The sequence below is a fragment of the Neomonachus schauinslandi genome, chromosome 9 (assembly GCF_002201575.2).
Source record: "Neomonachus schauinslandi chromosome 9, ASM220157v2, whole genome shotgun sequence".
Lineage (NCBI taxonomy): Eukaryota > Metazoa > Chordata > Mammalia > Carnivora > Phocidae > Neomonachus > Neomonachus schauinslandi.
The window spans coordinates 73,832,564-73,850,984 of NC_058411.1; the positions used below are offsets into that span (position 1 = coordinate 73,832,564).

The 18,421-nt window shown below is 34.9% G+C and overlaps 2 protein-coding genes across 2 annotated transcripts; one reads left to right on the plus strand and one right to left on the minus strand.

The window, feature by feature from the left end:
* The first annotated feature begins 591 nt into the window (after positions 1-591).
* On the plus strand, positions 592-1,551 carry LOC110585528 (olfactory receptor 4K2-like). Its single transcript, XM_021695713.2, has one exon. The coding sequence runs from the start codon at positions 592-594 to the stop codon at positions 1,549-1,551; it is 960 nt and encodes a 319-aa protein (XP_021551388.1).
* Positions 1,552-13,671: 12,120 nt separating this feature from the next.
* LOC110585369 (olfactory receptor 4K3-like) lies at positions 13,672-14,616 on the minus strand. The gene is given in 3 exon segments (XM_044918163.1): positions 13,672-13,801; positions 13,803-14,448; positions 14,451-14,616. Coding segments are annotated over 3 exon segments (942 nt in total).
* Between the last annotated feature and the right edge of the window lie 3,805 nt (positions 14,617-18,421).

Genomic DNA, 18,421 nt, shown 5'->3' on the forward strand with positions numbered 1-18,421 from the left:
GTGAAGTAAGAATGGAACTGGATTTTTCTGTAGCTTTTAGACCACTAAAATAATCATTTATTACCCTCATAGGATATTTAATGGGTCTTCTGAAATTGTTATGTTAAACTATTAGTTACATCCAGCATTCAGCAATAATGGATTTGACATAATTATATTTTTATTGTTGTTGTTTAACAGAAAGTTTGGAGATTTCAACCTTCATTTAAACTTTCATATACCTGACTTATTAAGTAGAGCACACTAACTTAGTGTAATCTTACTCTATAAACATGGATTATGTAACTCCTTTAGTCAGTATTCAGAATGGGAATATTATTGTGTGGGTATATGATAAGTATAACCCAAAATGTACTGAGATGTTGGTCAAAACCAAGAAGTTGTCCATCTGAAATGCTGATAGCAAATGTTAAGTTTGTTCCAAAAGGAAAAATATTTACTGAGATAGTTATAGTTGGCTTTTAGGTAATCAATGTTCTAGTGAATTATTAATTGATATCATAACTCCTTCATATGTAATTATAAAAGTGTCACATTTTCTATTTATGTCATTTTGTCTTATTTTGTCATTACAGAGCAGTCTGCAGATCAATGGAGGGGTTCAACCATTCTAGAGTGTCTGAATTTGTGTTACTTGGACTTACTGATTCTCCTGAGCTCCAGACTTTTTTCTTTGTGATCTTTTCTGGTTTCTATTTGATAACTATGTTGGGCAATGGCCTGATTTTGCTCACAGTACTATCCACCCCACACCTTCACTCCCCTACGTATTTCCTCCTCAGCAACCTGTCTCTCATTGACATGTGCCTGTCCTCCTTTGCCACTCCAAAGATGATCATGGACTTCTTTGCTGAGCGTAAGACCATCTCCTTTGAGGGCTGCATTTCCCAGATCTTCTTTTTGCACCTCTTCACTGGGACTGAGATTGTGCTGCTGATCTCCATGTCTTTTGACAGGTACATTGCCATATGCAAACCTCTCCATTATTCAACAATTATGAGCCAAAGAGTATGTGTTGGGCTTGTGGTAACCTCTTGGACAGTGGGCTTCCTGCATACAACGAGCCAGTTAGCTTTTACCCTCTATTTACCCTTCTGTGGTCCCAATGTTGTAGACAGTTTCTTCTGTGACCTTCCTTTGGTTATTCAGCTTGCTTGTATAGATATATATGTTCTTGGAATCTTCATGATCTCTACCAGTGGTGTGATTGCTCTTGGAAGTTTTCTGCTTTTGCTCACCTCCTTTATCATTGTTCTTGTCACAATCAAGGACCACTCCTCTACAGGAACATCTAAGGCTTTTTCTACCTGCACTGCACATTTCATAGTTGTGTTAATGTTCTTTGGGCCCTGCATCTTTATCTATGTGTGGCCTTTCACCAACTTCCTGGTAGACAAAGTTCTGTCTGTTTTCTATACCATCTTCACCCCGTTTCTGAATCCACTTATCTACACCTTGAGAAATCAGGAAGTGAAGACAGCTGTGAAGAAGAAACTAAATAATCAAAACTTGAATCTTGGGAAAACTACTCCAAGATACCCAGTGCAATGAATCTCCTGTCTGAGATTTACATCATCAGTTTAGTCCTTATAGCAATGGAAAATTAAACTTAGAATCTTCAAGTCCTTTAGTCTAAACTCACAAAAATAAGAAACCGGGGTTGAGAGATGCGAAATATCTTGCCTAAAATTTATTGAGATGTTTGCAAGCCTTTTGAGATTATAGATACATTTGAAAATCTGTTGAAATCTAGAGGTTATTTTCATAGAAAAATGCACATATCATCAAAACATAAATTCAGGGCTTCATATATCCCTGAGTCCTATCAACATACCTCAGTCAACTTAGAGAAGCCTGAGATAAAATACTGTTCTCTTGTCTTCTAACCCAGAATATTGCCACCCAGTGGCAGCCTTGTGGTACTCTGATGGTGTCCTCTTGTAGAACTTTAAGGGTGTTGGGCATAGTGAGGTTTTTTTTTCATAGCATTGGGAATATTTTTGTGGGGAAATTAATATTGTGAAGAGATTCTTCTGAATAAAGCTGAACAATCCTGATTTATTACATCCAACTGTTTTGAGTTTTGAGTCAACTTTGAACAAAACAGAACAGTTTGGAGGATCTGAAATTTAACAGTATGGTTTGTTAAGAAGTGTACACATCACTACCACACTTGATACTTAATATAGGAAATAACTGATTAATGGCCATTTGTGAAGTTTAAACTGTAGAAAGTAAACCACTCAAGTCTGATTAACTTTTAAAACCTGGCTGAATATCAGAGATATGATGAATTCATTTAATATCAAGACTAAATGTTTGGAAAATTAACTATTTAATTCATGACAAGTCTGTCATTTCCAAAATAAAATATTCCAAAATATTATTAGTCTTAGTATGAGTTTTGTTTCTCATTTTCAATATAATGTAGCCTATAGGAAGAAAAGATGAAACTAATTTAAAAAATATATAGCACAATTCTCTCTATTCTGGTTTATCACTGATTGTGTTAAAGATATTTTTTATTACAAGATGGTCTTTGGAAATCAGCTGACCAAATCATTTCCCTAACAGCTGATGGAGAACCTAAGATGCAGAGAATTCATAGAGCTGGTTCAAGACTGAATCACTGTAAGGGGCAAAGATCATTTCTCTAAAAATACATACACCTCAGAATTAAATTTTGGATCTGTCATTTCCTAGTTGTGTTATCCTAGGATATTCACTTTATCTCTCTAGCCTTTTTAATTTCTATTGTGAAGATAATAATAATACTGTTTGTTGTGACTATTTTATGGAAAGTAGACAGAATAGACTAAAAATGCACAGACTCAGACTGAAAATGCATCTTATTTGTAAGTAGTATGCCTTTACACTTGAAAGAATAACTGCATTCATGTGAAACCAGTAGCTCACAAAATTTGATATTCTAGTTTTAGGATGTCTCTTTGTGGCTTCTTAAGACATATGGCAGAAAAACAAAAGAACACTTTCCAATTTTCCATTGCTAACATGGAGAGTTGGAAAAAATTAGATTAGATTGCCAGATACTTTGTGATTTTTATGAATAACAATATACTGATAGGCTGTATCTCTTTGAACTGACTAAAGTATATGAAAATAGTTTAGGAAACAATCTGTTATGATGCATTTAGACACTTTAGCATTACTGGTATTAATAGCTTCTTACATTTATTCTGGATTTTTAAAGTTTCAACATGCTTCAACACAATCTCTAAGCCAAATATTTGATATATGAAATTAAATAATGTGGCAGAGGTTTATGAAGAAATGTAGTGTTGGAGTTAGGTATAAAACCATATTCTAGTTTAAAATACTAGTTCATTTTAAACCAAATCATAAACTCTTCCTTCTTGCCTCAGGGTCAATCAGACAAATGAGAAAAATTTAAGGTAAAAATGTCCTTTTGTCTCAATTCCATTCTTCAGTAAAAATTATCATCTTTGTTTCAATTTTTTAATTTTATTTTAATTTTATTTTAGATTTTATTTAAATTCAAGTTAGTTAACATAAAATGAATTATTAGTTTCAGGGGTAGAATTTAGTGATTCATCAGTTGCATATAATACCCAGTGCTCATTACATCACATGCCCTCCTTAATGCCCATTACTCAATTACCTCATTACCCCACCCACCTCCCCTCCAGCAACCCTCAGTTTGTTTCCTATAGTTAAGAGTCTCTTGTGGTTTGTCTCCCTTTCTGTTTTTATCTTATTTTCCTTCCCTTCTCCCATGTTCATCAGTTTTGTTTCCTAAATTCCACATGAGTGAAATCATATGGTATTTGTCTTTCTCTGACTTATTTCACTTAGCATAATACACTCTAGTTCCATCTACCTCATTGCAAATGGCAAGATTTCATTTTGTGATGGCTGAATAGTATTCCATTGTATATATATATACCACATCTTCTTTATCCATTCATCTGTCAATGGACATCTGGGCTCTTTCCATATTTGGCTATTGTGGACATTGTTGCTATAAACATTGGGATGCATATGCCCCTTTGAATCACTATGTTTGTATCCTTTGTACAAATACCTAGTAGTGAAATTGCTAGATTATAGGGTAGTTCTATTTTTAACTTTTTGAGGAACCTCCACATGTTTGTTTTTAAATACGAACCCTACTTCTGAAAAGTCTTTAGTTCAATAACTATTCATTGAGCACCTACTCTGTTTAAGGTCTTTTCTGGGTGCTTGTGATACATTAATGTACAAGATCTGTTCCTCTGTTTTTAAGAAATATATATCTAGCAATTAGATGGGACCAGTCTGTTGTAGGTGGAATTCCAGTCTCACCACTTTCTTGTTGTGCAACTTTGAGCACATATTCTTAATGTTTCTAAGACTGTTTTTTCATCTATAAAATGTGGACTTAGTATTTAACCACTAGGAATGTTGTAAAAATTAAACAAAAGGACATGTAACATAATTAGCAGTGCTTGGCACTCATTAAAGTTTTAATGGATGCTAACTAATAATATTATTATTTTGCCATTGTGTTAGACATACATAAGTGACAGGGTAAATGGAATGGAAATAGATATGCTTACCTGAACTTCAAGAACATGATTGTAAGACTATTAGGATGTGTCAACTTACCTAACATTAACTAATGTTAAAATATTTGATTAAGTAATAATTGGCATTATTAATTTTTGGTGCATTGATGTAGTTAATGTTGTCCTTTGTAAGTCTGTGTTTTTCAAAGGAAGTATTATATTTTAGAAATTTCTTATTAATTTTAGAAATATATACCAAGATGGAATGAAAGGGGAAAATAATTAATAGTTTTATCACAATGTTTTTAAGTAAAATTTATATGATTAAAAGTGATAAAATATTGTTCACATATTTTGTCTCTCTTTATCTTTTACCCATTCTAAAGACAGTAGTGAAATGCTTAAAATTCTTATTTAACTAGATTTATTACAAACATTAACTGGGAAATGAATGGTGACAACTACCTATTCACTTTATATTTAGCACATTAATAAAGTTACAACTACAGGCAGAAAGATTTTGTCCACATTTATGAAAATATAAGGGAATAGTTTATCTAGAGACTTGGTAGAAGTATTGTTTAAGAAACTACTGAAATTGTAACCACGCAATTATAGCATCAAGTCAGACATTTCATCTGGCAAAGATATCCCTGAAGCTGTAGGATAAATATCTAATTTCTATCTGGGCGTTTATGTGGTAAAGCACATTCCAGGGGAATCAGTTAAACCCCAAACTGTCTATATAGCACATGATAACTATAATTCAGTGTAATTGGTTTTCCTTATGCTCCTATGTATTTTAGTTTGTGTGTTTGCAATATTATTCTAATGAGGAGGCTGCGAGCTTCACTGAAGCTCAGAGGGGTCTGTGGTACACACAAGACTACGAACTCTTAGAGTGGGGACTGTGAATATCACCAGTGAAACCTGGTTGTCTAATCTGAACTCAGCTCTATACTACTTACTAGGCTTCTGGTTTGGGGCAAGTTTGGAGCAACTTCTATCCTGGTTTTCTCATCATTCTTTTTTTTTTTTTTTAAGATTTTATTTATTTATTTGACAGAGAGAGGGAGATAGCGAGAGCAGGAACACAGCAGGGGGAGTGGGAGAGGGAAAAGCAGACTTCCTGCCGAGCAGGGAGCCCGATGTGGGACTCGATCCCAGGACCCTGGGATAATGACCTGAGCTGAAGGCAGATGCTTAACGACTGAGCCACCCAGGCGCCTTTCTCATCATTCTTTTAGCAGAGTTTGCAAGTCAACAGACTGCATTCCCAACATGTTTTGTCTTTCCTCAAAAGTTTATAAAGAAATCAAACTAATTTAATAATATTAGATAATGGGAGATTTCATAAGAAAATACAGCTTGATAGATTTTCTTAAAAAATGAAAGAAAAACAAACCTGCCAACATTAGGCCAGAATTCTAAGCTGTAGATGAGTTTTTAGATTGGGCTAATACCAGAGATCTCATCTGTTTTGTCTTGCACACTAGTACACTCCACTTATGCATATTACCCCAGCAGTTTCTGATCCTTAATAAAGAAATTAAGATGTATATTATGCCTTTTCCATCACCACATCTGTCACTTTCCTTCCAGCTCTAACCCTCACCTTGACACAATCTACTTTTGTCCCTAACTTTTGATGGTTCACTCTCAACAAACATAGCATTCATTGTATCTCCTTAGATCATTGATATTCCTACAAATTATTCTTATATGAGGATTTAAGCCAAACTGGAATATTAAAAAGTCAGTTATACTTCTTCTTCTTCTTCTTTCTTCTTCTTTTCTTCTTCTCTTCTCCTTCTCCTTCTTCTTCTTCTTCTTCTTTTTTTTTTAAATGCCTTTCTTCTCCTACATCCTGATTTTTCTTTTGACTGTACTCCATTAGAAATCTGCTTTTGGTCACCTGCATTTTATTTTACATTGAAGAGCTACTTTAGCTCTTCCAAATGCATTTTTAATTGTAGGAGGATAGAACTGGCCTTTTCTTGAAATAGGTAAATAGTTCAGTATTAGTCAGTAGAGAGATGACATTATCTTAAGTAGGATTTTCTGCCTTTGTCAAACAGGTGCCACTTTAATCTCCTCCTTCAGTATAGATATTCCCAGAAATGATTTTTTTGGTTTGTTTGTGTTTGTTTGAGGGACTGTGCTCTGTCCTTTGGAAATAAAGACGTTATCCCTACCCTTAAAGAGATTCTATCTAATACAAAGAGAAGTAATCACAACACAGTGTCATATGGCCATGATGTAAGTTTGCATATGATAATACGGAGACTTAGGAAAAGGCATGTCCAAATGTGCCTGCAAAGTCGAGAAACCTTCTCAAAGACAGTGCTGAATCTGAGACTTGAAAGCAAAATTGGGGGCAAAGTATGCCACAGGGAAGGAACAGCATGGGCAAACATGAGAAAAACACAAATGCCTAGTGAACTCAGGACTTGCATGTGGTTTACTATTTCCAGAGAACAAGTTGTTAGGTTAGCAGTAGTAGAAAGAGACTGTACTCAAAGAAAGAAAGTGGCCAGAGTCTTGGAAAGAATGAGGAAGCACTGAATAACTGAGAGCAGACTCTAAGCAATGGGCCAGCTTTTACCCAGTTCCTGTTGTGAGAACTTTTTATAGCCTTCTCAGATGATCTGACGAAAGTTTTGTCTCACTTATTTTCTCTACAGTGGATAACAGGGTACTAAACATACAGTCTGCACTTGGAAGACTACACTGGAGCTACAGAAGAAAAGTTATCCTCGTTCTTCTTATCTCTTTACAATCTTTCCTGTATGATATTGAATTTGCTTACTTAACCAGAACACTGAATCTTAGGTTATAAGGTGAGGTGACTTGGAACAGTTAGCCCAGCAATTTCTGGAAATAGGGTTCCCTTTTACCTCTTGTCTTCTTTTTCCATCACCTTGCATCTTAAAGCTATGTCCCAGAATCTCTTCTCCTCCCATACCCTGAAATAATCTTACTGGCTTTTTGATGTCAGTTCTGAATGGCATCTTGGTGTATTTTCACTGGGGGGGATGACATGCAAGTTGGTGGAAACCTTTACATTAAAGGTGACAGAGAATACCTCGAGGGGAGCAGGAAGGATTATAGAAGAGACATCCCCAGTGAGGCATTTATAGCTCCGCACTTGTCTCTCCAAGGGTGAAATATTTCTGATTTGATGCTGATTTTAACATTGCTCATTTCACTATTGATGAAGAGGATATATGTATTCATTCTCAAACATTTATTACTAAAAGCTTAAAATGTGACAGGCTTCATTCTATGTATCACAGAAAAAATACTAATGTGGTTAGGGAATATACAATAACAAATTATTACAATGTATAGTAGGACATGAATCATTTGAATCTTGCTTACCTCCTTAGCCCTATTTTGCATTCCTTTTTTTAAACACTAATTTTACTGTTCCTCCCATGTGCCACATTCCATTCTTTTGAGGCCTTTAGACAGGCTATTTTACCTACTTAAATTGTTACAACAACACTACAAAGTGTGTGTCAGGGGGGTTAAAAGTGTAGTTTTTGTATGCAATTAAAGTTAAGTTGTTATCAGTCCAAAATAGACTACTGTTATAACAAGAAGTTTTTTGCGAGCCTCACGGTATCCACAAAGAATAAAATCTGTAGCAATACAAGAAAAGATAAAGAGGAAAAAATCAAAATACACCATTACAAAAAAGCAGCACATTGAAAATGAAGATGATGAGAGAAAGAGGAACAAAAGAAACTACAAAACAGAAAACAATGAACAAAACAGCAACAGTAAGTCCTTATCTAAAAATAATTATTTTAAATGTAAGTAGATTAAACTCACCAAACAAAAGACATAGGGTCACCGAAGGGATAAAAAGCAAGATCCAACTATATGCTATCTATAAGGTATCTGCTTTAGATTTAAGAACACACACACAGGCTCAAAGTGAAAGCATGGAAAAATACATTTCATTCAAATGGTAACCAAAACAGAGGAGGAATATACTTATATAAGAAAAAATAGATTTTAAGTCAACTGTCACAAAAGCAAAGAAGGTCATTATGTAATGCTAACGGGTCAATTCAACAGGAAGATATAACAATTAGAAATATATATGCACATGAGAACACCTAAATATATAAAGCTAACATTGACAGATCTGAAGGGAGAAACAGATAGCAACACAATAAAGTAGACTTCAATACCCCAAATGATAATGGACAGATGATCCAGACTAAATATCAGTAAGGAAACAGCAGGTGCAACAACACTACAGACCAAATGGACCTAACAGACATATACAGAATATTTCACCCAACAGAACCAGAATATACATTCTTCTCAAGTGTACATGAAACACTCTCCAGAAGAGATCACATGCTAGGTCACAAAATAAGTCATTACAAATTTAAGAAGACCGAAATCATCCCAACCATCTTTTCCAACCACAATGGAATGAAACTAGAAATCAATACTAAAAGGAAATGGAAAAATTCACAAATATGTGTAAATTAGCATACTTTTGAAACCATTGTATAAAAAAAGAAAACCAGATATTAGAATATATCTCAAGACATATGAAAATGAAAACACAACATACCAAAATTTATGGGATGCACACCTTCCTGGATTTCCAGGATTATTTAAAGGATATTAAACCAGAGTCCCTTTTCCTATAGATTCTGACCTTCTCAATTTCTCTTGACTTTTAGGAAGTTTTATACTTGAACTACCACAGGATAAAATGAATTGACAATCAAAGGTCCTACACATGATAATAGTGCTTGAAAGGACCTCATAGAAGATCCAATCAGATCAGAGGTTTGTACAAGGTCCCATAATTAATGGCAGAATTTGATGGGGGCAGAATTTGATAGGGGCAACTACTTATCTCTGAAATTCTCTCTACCTCAACATTTCTATGATTACTATGATACAGTCAAAGAATGGTGGAATAGTAACAAAGAAAACACAAAAGGACATTTAGAAAAACATAATTACTTTTTTTTCTTAATTTTATTTTACTATGTTATGTTAATCACCATACATTACATCATTAGTTTTTGATATAGGGTTCCATGATTCATTGTTTGCATATAACACCCAGTGCTGTATCATATGATCTCACTGATATGAGGCATTCTTAATCTCAGGAAACAAACTGAGGGTTGCTGGAGTGGTGGGGGGTGGGAGGGATGGGGTGGCTGGGTGATAGACATCGGGGAGGGCATGTGCCATGGTAGTGCTGTGAATTGTGCAAGACTGTTGAATCACAGACCTGTATCTCTGAAACAAATAATACATTATACATTAAAAAAAAAAGATAGTAGGGGGAAAAACATAATTACTTTAAAAATTGTACCAAATTGCTGCTTTTAACTGTGCTCTGAATCAAATACTACGGTAGATACTAAAAACAAATTAACAAGCAAATGAATAACAACAACAAAAACAAGCAAGGGCAAAGTTTCTGTTCTTAAAATGCTTATAAATTAGAAGAGGAAAAGACACAGACCTAAGAAATGGTTAAGCAACAATCTAAAGCAATGTATAAAATTAATAATGCAGGAAATATTAGCTCTGAAAAAAGTAGAGAGAAGTTAATAAAAGAATTGAAAAAGCCTCCTCTGAAGAGGTGGGGCTTAGGTTAAACCTTGAAGGGGGGTGTTATAAAACTGTACTATGTCTTGGTTCTAAAATCATTACAATTTTTTGAAATGCAAACTGTAACATCACCTTCTAAGTAGGTTTTCTGGAACAAAAGGTGGGGGGAAGCACAAAGTGGTAACTGACCAGAAAACAATGGCACATGAAACAAATCACTTTTTGTCATGTTTTTGATAATGAAGTGTCACAAATCCCCAGCTACATCATCAGCATCATCAAATGAAAGGCCACATTCCTGATTATCCTTGTGGCTCCTAGAATGAGTAGGGGACAGTAGTTCTTTGAGCAGGAACAATGGATTTTTTTTTTTTTTTTTTTTTTTTTTTTGCTGGGAGAGAAATACCTCTAAAGGGATTTTGGTACCAGGAACTCTGTTTGGGGCTGATGGCTCACTCCTGTAGCTCATCCAGTCTCAAACAAATCTCAATTTTATTTTGTATGTGTACATTTAATTTTTGAACAATATTAAGTATTTTGAAATCCCTATATACATTTATTCCTGGTTTCATTTATTAGACTGTAATTAGAGATCAACTTGTAAAACAAGCTCAACAGAGGTAGATGGAGAACAGGGCATCTACTTACTTAAAGAATAAAAAAGAGAAGAACAAAAGTGCTCTACTGAACCACACTACACACAGTTTCAATTAGGTTTATGACTCTTCGAGGTGAAGAGATGGCATCATAAAATTAGGTTATTTCCTGAAATTGCTAGGTTTATCTTTTACAGTGAACGGTTGGGAATCAGTGTTAGCCTTCTTTTTCATGATAATAAGAATGTTAGGTAACAAAGCATGCTCAGATAACTTACTGTCAGCAGAGAACATGAGGCAAGGAGGGAGAGGACCCTGTAGGTGGAGGGCTTAGAATGGAGAATGGGAGAGTCCTTTACTAAAATTTTCTTAGGTTGATGCTTATGCCAAACTCTAGTTTTTGTCTCTGGGGTTAATTTCCCGACGTTGTTTTCCTAATACTTGGAATCTTTGTTGTTGTTGTTATTGTAGTGTTCCATGATTCACTGTTTGCATATAACACCCAGTGCTCCATTCAATACGTGCCCTCTTTAATACCCATCACCAGGCTAACTCATCCCCCCACCCCCCTCCCCTCTAGAACCCTCAGTTTGTTTCTCAGAGTCCATAGTCTCTCACGGTTCGTCTCCCCCTCCGATTACCCCCCTTCATTTTTCCCTATTACCTTCTTCTTCTTCTTTTTTAACATATAATGTATTATTTTATTATTTTTTTTAACCAGGCTAACCCATCACCCCAACCCCCTCCCCTCTAGAACCCTCAGCTTGTTTCTCAGAGTCCATAGTCTCTCATGGTTCGTCTCCCCCCCAATATCCCCCCTTCATTTTTCCCTTCCTACTATCTTCTTCTTTTTTTTAACATATAATGTAACATATAATGTATTATTTTAAAGCACATGTAAATTTTCATGTAATGAAACTCATGACATTTATATGGGTATAATTCTAGCAATGTGAATGTTAAGATGCATATATGTTAAGATGCATATATACTACCAAATATGTAGTCTGACAAAAAATATGTAACATTCCTTACCCTGATCAGCCAACCATATGCTATCGATCAAAATGAAATATGAAAGACTCAACTTGGAAACTTGATCTAATCAACAGAGTTGAGAAGGTGGGAGAACAGATTTATAATAGAGTCATAAATAAACAAAAGGTATTTAAATTATAATTTTTTTTACTAATGTTAATTCATTGGTAGATCTCTCAAGTGACCATTAAACATATTACTAAACTGAACTCGTACTTCATCACAAGAAACACATTTAAGAGTATCCCATTTTGACTTTACTAAATCCAATAACCTTTCAAATAATTTTAAACAAGTGACAGTTGTAATTTACAGTTGTATAGATTCAATACACAGACTATTGAGTCAATATAGTAAGATACTTATTCACTTATTTATGATTTTAAGTATTTGTCTATCTTGCTATACATCCAACCCCCATCCATCTGCTTTGCCATTTATCGGCTCATCCATTCCCCTAATGACTGGTTTATCTTTCTTTCAACTCTTTACAATGTATTTATCCCATTGGTCATCTCTATATATTCATCTGTCTTTATCTAAACCCAAGCTTGTACAATATTACAATATTATGCAAACTTTGACAATGGCAGGCAGTTGGATAATTATTTGTGGTTACAGTTAGTCCACTTATATGCATTAAACATTTCTTCTATGTGTAATTCTCAGAATGACAATGACCAAATGCTCTTGAAGATAACCTAGCCCTTGTTCAGTTGAGAGAGAGAGATGGCAAGACAGAGGGAGGGAGACAGAGAGAGAGAGGACACGAAAGAGAGAGAGAGAAGACAGGCACATTCTAGGATAGACTCTATCATCATATAGATGTATGAACTTGGGAAAGTTACTTTATTCCCTGATTCTCAATTCTATCATCTGCAAAGTAAATAGATACTGCTAGATGATTTCTATGTTTTAAAAACTCCAGTTACTAACTATATCAAATATGTTGAGAGACCACTACTTCATAGGTCCCTTAAGTCAAATACTGTGTTTAACCAGGGGGAAAATGGCTCAGATCCTTTAGGACATTACTATTTATAAAATACCTTTTGATTATAAAAACAATACAACAAACATTATAGCACCAAAATAACTTGTTACTGCTTAGAAAATAAACATATATCTCTATTTGTAGGTGAATGACTTAGATCCTGCCTCTAATTAGCATGACCCTGAAAAAGCTGTGTCCTTGGGTCTTAGTTTCATCTTCCAGAATCGGAGTGTGGATGGAATTTGCTGTATACCACATATTAATCTTTAATATATACAAGACTACAAGAATTTTCTGGAGTTAATTATACTGTTTTAAAATTGGAAAATCCACTCTAGGGAACTTAGGGACAGAATATAAATAAGGTACATTTTTATTCTCATCAAAGATGGGTTACAAAAACATTAAATACCAAATATTTTTACTTACCAAGAACCTTCCACTTTTTCCTGACCTTCGAACTAAAATAATCCATTCATCAGCACCTTTGTCAGCAACAAAAAATCTCATTATAACTTCAGTGTACAGGGTACTATACTAAGTGTTGGTGCTTTCACACTTGCCTCTTTTCTTAGAGGCTATTACAAGAGACTAGGAGAAAATCTACTCTTAAAACATGCATATGTCTCAGGAGAAGGAATACTCAAATAAATGTTTATATCTGACATAAGTTGAATATTCCAAAAAGCGGGTCTCTGTGCAGTAAAATGCTGAGTATAGGTTTGATGGTGCCCTGTAGTTAATGTTATATTGTATGAGGAACAATTAACATGACCAGAACTCAGTGACTGCTGAGACTGATTATATAAGTAGTTCTTCCATGAACTTACCAGTTTCTTGCAGTAGCATCACTTTGTTGACCAACTGAATGAGGAGGATAAATGCAGAACAAGTATTTCATTTTTGTATGAGGAAATCAAGGGGTATGATCAGTCTTCCTAGACTTAAAGATATGGCTACTAAGTTTTCTCATGGAATCCTTGACATCTTTATTTCTAAGGGTATAGATCACTGGATTCAAGAGGGGAGTGAAAATGGTATAAAATAGAGAGCACTTTGTCTATTGGGAAGTTTGTGAAAGGCCAGACATAGATGAAAATGCACGGGCCAAAGAAAAGGGTCACAACAGTGAAGTGGGCACTGCAAGTGGAGAGTGCTTTGGAGGACCCACCAGAGGAATGTTGCCGAACAGTGACCAGGATGATAGTGTAGGAAATCACCAAGAGGATGAAACACCCCAGGGCAATCATACCACTGGTTGAGATCATGAACACTCCCAGAATGTATGTGTCTACACAGGCGAGTTTGATCACCAAGGGGAGGTCACAAAAGAAGCTGTCCACTTCATTGGGTCCACAGAAGGGCAGATTCGCAGTAAATGCTAACTGACTCAGAGCATGGAAGATGCCAACAATCCAGGAAAGTGTTACCAGCCCAATGCACATTCTTCGGCTCATAATGGTTAAGTAACATAGAGGTTTACATATAGCCACATATCTATCAAAAGACATAGATATCAGCAGTACAATCTCAGCACCCCCTAACAGATGCAGGAAAAATATCTGGGTGATGAAGCCTTCCAAAGAGATGGCTTTGTGCTCACTAAGAAAATCTGCAATCATTTTGGGGGTGGTGAATGAAGCCAGAGACATGTCAATGAAGGAGAGATTGCCCAGCAAAAAGTACATGGGGGGTGAAGGCATGGCTCTGACACGATGGTGAGCACAGTAAGGAGGTTACCCAGTACAGTGGCTGCATAGACTACGGAGAAAAACAGGAAATAGAAGATCTGGAGTTCCCAAGAACTGGAGAGACCCTGTAGTATGAATTCAGTTATGACTGACTGATTATTCCAGGCCATTCAGTCTGATTTCTGGAAGATCTCTGACATTTCCAGATGGGAGGAGAACTAGGAAAAAATACAGTGATCAAATTCAAAGTGAGATTTTTTCTGCATGAAAAAATTTAGTGGCAGTCCACTACCAGATAGTTCCCTGTTTTATCACTTCCCTGCTCACAGTGGTCAAATATTTCCCCATGGTCTTTCCAGATATCTTAATTGATTCAAATGGAGATTAATTCTTATGACTTAGAAATTTGCTTAGAAGATGCAAATCTTCATAGAAAGAAACAAAAATTCAGCTATTTGAAGATTGACTCCTCAGTTTATAAAATACCTAAAAAAAAAATTCACAGCTAACTTCCAACAAGTTTTGAAGGGAAAGGGAATGGTAACCTTTTTCAAAAACATCATGATGACTGAAGGACTGAACAACATTTGAGAATCATGATAGATGATTAGTGGGAAACAAAAGTGGAAAGGAATGTGGGCATTGTCTCCTTACAGTGGTTAGGATAAAGGGATAGAATATAAGGGGAGAGGAAATGGCTATAGAGAAACATAATATATTCCAATTTTCTAATGGAGATTGTCCAGAATAAAAATGAAATAGCCTCTCATTTTCAGTTCTTCATTTCAGTTATACAGATATAAATAACCCTTGTTCCACACCACCAAGGCCAAACATTTTTCAAAGGTTGGTGAACATGATGTAGCTAGAGGCTGAAGGTTTCATACATTTCCAAGTATATTTTACATAGAAAGACCATTAAGTAACATGCTGCCTGAAATCAGATATTTTTTAACTGCTAGATTTTATAGACTTTCACCAAAGCAGTTTGAAGCAGAAAACACTTCCTGTTTCAGGAGTTCACTTGGAACAAAGAGGAGACAGGTTTATATAGAGACAGAAGATGATAATGGTGAATCTAGGAGAAGTTAGATAATACTATATGCCTCAAAAGTTAAAACTAGACTTCTTAGGTAAACTAGTTCCCACTGAGATCTGAGACTTTACAAACTACATTGAAAGCCAACTGAGAGGATGTCTACTTAAAGTTCATGACAAACTCCTTTCATCTTGCCACTAAACTAAGCTTTTTCCTTTTTTCTTTCTCAAAACTTTGCCATTAGTATATTTTAAATGAACTAAGACTAAACCAATTTATACATGCAATTACCTGTACTTGCTGGCTTTTTTCCCCCCTGAAGTTTGGATACCCCTTCTTTAATCCCACCCTGTTCTTCTGACTTTATCCATTCCAGAGACTTTTAGATTTGTTTCTGCACCCACATACCTGATATTAAAATGAATGTTACAACTCTCACTTAAATTGGCATAGCAGAAATAGCAGCAGCCTAAGATTCAGAAAATGTGAATTAAAATCTCGTCCTAGATATGTAAGATAGGATAATATACAAAATCAACTGGTACCTTGATTCTTCATAAATAATATAAGTGGGGTGATCTGGATGATTTTAAGATCCTTTCCACACATGTATTAATATTGCAATATTCAACTAGTACTTGCAAGTAATGACCATTGCTCCAGAGTGACCTCAGATCAATACTGTGCCTAATTTCTAAGTAAGGGAGGCTCACAATCCTTGGGACCTTTGTATTTATAATGTCTGTTTGGTAAGAATCCATTCAGTAAATTACATGGCATGAAAAAGACCAGCGGCTGCTTGGGGAATAAACAGATGTTCAAGTTGCAGGGAGAGTTATTAAAACACTCAAGTTAGTTTGGTCAGAATTAAAGATGGATCACAAAATATTATGATTGTTCTTAAGTGCTTTATGTACACTGAATGGATATTGTGGGGCAGGGAAGCCATAAGGGATAACTTTTTTCTTGGACCACAGCAAGGTCAAGTAAGATCTATTAATTTGACTTGTGGAATTACAAATGTTATCTCTCAGTTCCTCCATTAATTTTTAAGGATAAGGGCTGTGTTTCCCTGTTTGGAGAAAAATTTATACTGTAAATAATAGAATCAATGAGGGGTTGAGAGTTTACATATTATAATACTCACTGGAATCATTATAGAGTAGGGGAAGAAAACAGAAATGAAAAGCAAAGAAATATCTGACACATTCTAAATATATAAAGGATGTTAAGTGGTTATCAAGCTTTAAATATCTCTACATAATCAGGATTATAACCAATAAAATTTAGATGACTATTAAATATTTCTCTATTAACAAGAAATTTTAAAATATTTACATTGTTCTTAGCTTGTACTCATAAGGTGAAAGGAAATAATTTGGTGAAACTACATTATATGCAGCTGGTATAATATCAAGAGCACTGGATGTCAGATTTGGAGGCCTGGGTTCACATCACAGGGCAATATTTTACTATATTATCTTGAATACATTACCACATTATTTTGCATTTTAATTTCCTCATTTGTAATGAGAAATATAAAACATACTCAGTTTCAGAAAAAATACTCAGTTTTTTTGTAGTGAATTTTAAATGAGATAACACTAATTTCAAAAGATATGCTAATCCAGGAGGAGGAGCAAGATGGCGGCAGAGGAGGAGACCTAAATTTCATCTGGTCCCAGGATTTCAGCTAGATAGGGATCAAACCATTCTGAACACCTACGAACTCAACAGGATATCAAAGAAAAGAATAGCAGCAACTCTCTGAACAGAAAATTGACTATTTTCTGGAAGTCTATTTTTAAAAATCTTTTTTATTTTTCATTTTTAGAGTCATATTCTATCCCTTTATAGTAGTTAACCTTATTTTTGGAATATATATAAGTTGTTCTCTCTTCAAAATTGTGGGATACAGTTTCTTCTAACAGACCAAAATATACACTAAATCTCTACTGTATAGCTTTGTTCTAGTCTCCTGCCTGATCACATTCTCTCCCCCTCATTTTGTTTTAAATTTCTCTTCTTTCTTTTTTCAACCAGCTTCTTATCAATTCCTTTTATAAAATCTTTTATGATTTTCATCTTTACAGTCATATTCCATCCCTTCATCATATTTACCCTTATTTTTGTACATATATAACTGGTTATCAAGCTTTTAATATCTCTACATAATCAGAATAATTTTTTTCCTTAAAATTTTGTGAGGCAGTTTCTTCTAACAGACCAATATATGCCCAAAATCTAGTGTGTGGCACTGATCTATTCACCAGCCTGATCATATTTGAGCATATTCTTTTTTTTTTAATCTTTTTCTTTTTTTTTCTTTCTTCTTTTTTTCTCTTTCTTTTCCCCCAGTTTCAGGACTCTTCTGATTTGTGTAGTGTATATTTTTCTGGGGTCATTGTTACCCTGTTAGCATTTTGTTCTCTCATTGATCTATTCTCCTCTGGACAAAATGACAAGATGGAAAAAATCACCTCAAAAAAAAGAAGAGGCAGTACCGACTGCCAGGGACCTAATCAATAAGGACATTAGTAAGATGTCGGAACTAGAGTTCAGAATGATGATTTTAAAGATTCTAGCTGGGCTTGAAAAAAGCATGGAAGATATTAGAGAAACCCTTTCTAGAGAAATAAAAGAACTAAAATCTAACCAAGTCAAAATCAAAAAGGCTATTAATGAGGTGCAATCAAAAATGGAGGCTCTAATTGCTAGGATAAATGAGGCAGAAGAGAGAATCAGTGATATAGAAGACCAAATGATGGAAAATAAAGAAGCTGAGAAAAAGAGAGATAAACAAGTACTGGATCACGAGGGAAGAATTCGAGAGATAAGTGATAACATAAGACGAAACAATATTAGAATAATTGGGATCCCAGAAGAAGAATGAGAGAGGGACAGAAGGTATATTGGAGCAAATTACAGCAAATTGT

What these genes read in the sequence shown, in the direction of transcription:
- LOC110585528 (XM_021695713.2), top strand. Translation starts at nt 592, where the DNA reads ATGGAGGGGTTCAACCATTCTAGAGTGTCTGAATTTGTGTTACTTGGA.